The 4,494-nt window shown below is 37.6% G+C and overlaps 1 protein-coding gene across 1 annotated transcript in view; it reads right to left on the reverse strand.

The window, feature by feature from the left end:
- Window positions 1-3,601, reverse strand: part of LOC106470814 (monocarboxylate transporter 10-like) — a 72,089-nt gene extending 68,488 nt beyond the window's left edge. The window contains exon 1 of the mRNA XM_013931385.2: window positions 2,869-3,601. Coding sequence (XP_013786839.1) covers window positions 2,869-3,379 — 511 coding nt within the window. The 5' untranslated portion in view covers window positions 3,380-3,601. The remainder of the gene's footprint in view (window positions 1-2,868) is intronic.
- Between the last annotated feature and the right edge of the window lie 893 nt (window positions 3,602-4,494).

Genomic DNA, 4,494 nt, shown 5'->3' on the forward strand with positions numbered 1-4,494 from the left:
TGCCTTAATCACCTGGCCATGCCGGGCCTCGATGGTGCACAGCTGGGGAATAATTGTTGTGACTTCAGGCAGTTGTTGTTGTAATGAGCCTGCTCATACAAAAATAACGAATTTGAATTAACATTATTGTTTAAAAATTCCGTTTCTCACGAGCTTTTGGTCTTATAATGTTCAAAATCGAGGTTTAATACCCGCGAGTGGCAGAATGCATATATAGCCAATAGAGTAGCTTCGCGCTTAAACAGTAACAAAAAATCTTCTTCCTCTCCCTCAAGACAAATACCCAATAAGAAGATAACGTTTATTTACAAATTAAGTCAAATTCAAGTCGTGTGCTTGATATGATATTCCCCACTTACTTCTAAGGAATAAACTTGGCACATAAGAATTTTTACCTCAGTAAAAGAATAAAAGTAATCCTTCAACAAGGACGAAACTAAACACAATATATATATATGGTACTTTAACACTGAAGGGGGAGAACTTGGTTGTTGTTTTTTGAGAGACTGACTGTTGCTATGCTGTGTGAGTTCAATACTATTGAAATATGTATCGAAATCCAATGAACGTGAAAGGAGTTTTATTATTGCCAGAAATCATTTTTGGGTTGTGGACGTCCAGAGGACAGAGATTTTTATATACGATAAATGATCAGAGTACATAGGTCTATTTATATGATAAATGATCAAAGTACATAGATCTATTTATATGATAAATGGTCAGATGACAAAGATCTATTTATATGATAAATGATCAGAGTACATAGATCTATTTATATGATAAATGGTCAGAAGACAAAGATCTATTTATACGATAAATGATCAGAGTACAGAGATCTATTTATATGATAAATGGTCAGATGACAAAGATCTATTTATACGATAAATGATCAGAGGACAAAGATCTTTATATACGATAAATGATCAGAGTACAAAGATCTTTATATACGATAAATGATCAGAGTACAAAGATCTATTTATATGATAAATGATCAGAGTACAGAGATCTATTTATATGATAAATGGTCAGATGACAAAAATATATTTATATGATAAATGATCAAAGTACATAGATCTATTTATATGATAAATGATCAGAGTACAGAGATCTATTTATACGATACAGGTTCAGAGGACAAAGATCTATTTATATGATAAATGATCAGAGGACATAGATCTATTTATATGATAAACAATCAGAGGACATAGATCTATTTATATGATAAATGATCAGAGTACATAGATCTATTTATATGATAAATGATCAGAGTACGTAGATCTATTTATATGATAAAGGTTCAGAGTACAGAGATATTTTTATATGATAAATGATCAGAGGACAGAGATCGTTTTATATGATAAATGATCAGAGGACATAGATATATTTATATGGTAAATGGTCATAGTACAGAGATATTTTTTGATCGTAGGGATTCAGGGTACAGAGATCTTTTTTGATCGTAGGGATTCAGGGTACAGAGATCTTTTTATCGTAGGAATTCAGAGTACAGGGATCTTTTTTATCGTAGGGATTCAGAGTACAGGGATCTTTTTGATCGTAGGGATTCAGAGGAGAAGAATTGGTACTGTCCACACATTGTTACAAAGTTTCTTTCATTGAAAACACATCAGTAATTTTGTTTCCACCTTCTGGTAAAATACTTTACGTTGGCGAAGAAAGTAATAAAAACATGTTTATAAGTAAGATATATGTTTATAAGTAACCTAAGTTGTAATCTAAGTTATAATCTAAGTTGTAATCTAAGTTGTAATCTAAGTTATAATCTAAGTTATAATCTAAGTTATAAACTAAGTTATAATCTAAGTTGTAATCTAAGTTGTAATCTAAGTTGTAATCTAAGTTGTAATCTAAGTTATAATCTAAGTTGTAATCTAAGTTATAATCTAAGTTGTAATCTAAGTTGTAATCTAAGTTATAATCTAAGTTGTAATCTAAGTTGTAATCTAAGTTATAATCTAAGTTGTATTTATGGTAAAACTACAAAGGGCATCTCCGCCGTCCATAGGATTGAACAACTGACCAGATGGAAGGCAGCCGATCAGCAGCACCCTACCACTAACCATCAAAGTCAAGGAATTGAGTGTCACACTTATCACGCATCCACAGCTTAAAGTGCACGGAATGTTTTGTGGTATTGCACGGATTCGAACCCGGCTTGTCAGCTCCGAAATCCTGAGATAACATTAATTAATTTAGATGGAGGATCGTACTTCGTCTGTGAGAAGTTTGAGAACGATTTTCCAGCGAAGACATTTCTTTTACTGGTATCACGAGTCGTAACAAAAAAATAAAAAATAAAATGGCTTCAGGGGTAAAAAAAATAAATAAATATATTGTTTTGTTGCTAAGCGCATAGCTGCATAATGGACTGCAGGAATTGAACCCCGAGTTTTAGAGTTAGAGCCTCCGAGGGAAAAACGAATAACACCACAGAATGAAAAACTAAAATGTACGATTTATTTGGTACTGGTTGCCACAAAATATAAAAATAAGGGAAGGCAACTAGTCAACTACACACACCGCCAATTCTTGGTCTACTCTGACGTGATCGAATATTCAATTTTCACCGTTACTCTAATGTCGCCTCGAAGGCTCAAAGTGCGGATTAGGTTTTAGCGACAAAGGGTCGCAAACCACTAATCCTCGGATTCACAGCCCGGACACGCTACCCACTAGGCGACGCCCTGCTTCAGTTTTTAAGTAAATTCAATACTTAGATGTCGTTTATCATTATGTGAGAGGAACGGTAGGAAAAGATGTCTGTAAACCTCACAGAAGGGGGAATTGTACTTTTCAGGATTTAAGATTTAACTAGTGTTCCCGTAAAAAGAAAAAACCAGCACTCACCGGTCTCGTGCGCTTTACCGAACGTTTTCACGATCTTCAGGTAGAGTACACCGTAGGACAGTTGCAGCCCCGAGGTGAGGAAATGCACGAAGAAAGCACAAACACAAATCACCCATCCCCACCCTCCTTCGGGGTAGTAGTGCTGACGGATAGTTGAAGTTTTGGGGTCTAGATTTGTAACTATGGACTTTCCACGGTCGTAAAGGGCACGATCTTCGGTTCTACTTTCCCTACCGTTTCGATACGGCAACGTCGCTGCTCGGCCCGTTGAACGGCCGGCAGCTACGGACCGTTGGGTGACCACTGCTGCTGCCGTCGCCGTTCCCATCGGTTTCCCGCTTCCATCGCCGGCGAATATCACCTGTCGCGACGGCAAGGATTTCGTCCGTCTCCGGCCCACCGGTCCTAGAGCCGGAAAGCTTTCTGAGGCGGAGTTTGACGCAGTCTCTCCGTCGCTGGGTTGGACTTGGATTTCACACTTCTCGGTTCTAGATTCTCTCCCCTCGTCCATGATCCGTGGTCCTCATTTTCTTAATAAACTAACAATGACAAGAAAAACTTACCGTACAGAGAACACTATTTACTGGCTTTAATTGGATTCTCTCATAAAATTAGTTAAATAAACTCTTAGTAGTACAACTTAGGCATTAACAGTCATTTTTCTAACACCCAGCTTTTACTGCCCTAATAAATAAAATCATAATTCGGGGGGGGGGGGCCTCACCCATGGAAGAAACCTTCGTCAAGTTTGTGGACTTTCATAAAGTTGCTTAATAAACCTTGGTGAAACGTCTTAAGCATGCGAAGCCTATAAGTAGCTTAAACTGTCGACAAACGATGCGCTTATTTAAAGTTTTCCAAGTGTTAACTGAGAACTAACTGGGGCGGTGTTTACGATTACACGATTTGAGAAATCTACGAATCCAGGCAACTACTTTGTCGTCACGAGCTGAACTCGTGCTGCTCGGGCTGATCTCGCACTAAACCTAGTTCGTCACGGAGCACGCGCTTCTATAGCCCCGTCAGCATGGCCTCCCCTTTCTGCGCCCCCTTTTTAAAAATTCCCTTCACACGATGTCTCTTGTAGGTTTTGTGATTACCTCATTACTGAGTACACTACTCACTCAGATATGCTGGATGTTACAACTAATGTTCTTCACGACGTTTCTTTGTCGTTTCCTCTTGTTTTGTGGATGTTACAACTGATGTTCTTCACGACGTTTCTTTGTCGTTTCCTCTTGTTTTGTGGATGTTACAACTGATGTTCTTCACGACGTTTCTTTATCGTTTCTTCTTGTTTTGTGGATGTTACAACTAATGTTCTTCACGACGTTTCTTTGTCGTTTCTCTTGTTTTGTGGATGTTACAACTAATGTTCTTCACGACGTTTCTTTATCGTTTCCTCTTGTTTTGTGGATGTTACAACTGATGTTCTTCACGACGTTTCTTTATCGTTTCTTATTGTTTTGTGGATGTTCTAACTAATGTTCTTCACGACGTTTCTTTATCGTTTCCTCTTGTTTTGTGGATGTTACAACTGATGTTCTTCACGACGTTTCTTTATCGTTTCCTCTTGTTTTGTGGATGTTACAACTAATGTTCTTCACGACGTTTCTTTATCGTTTC

This window comes from Limulus polyphemus, unplaced genomic scaffold (genome assembly GCF_000517525.1).
Source record: "Limulus polyphemus unplaced genomic scaffold, Limulus_polyphemus-2.1.2 Scaffold4232, whole genome shotgun sequence".
NCBI lineage: Eukaryota > Metazoa > Arthropoda > Merostomata > Xiphosura > Limulidae > Limulus > Limulus polyphemus.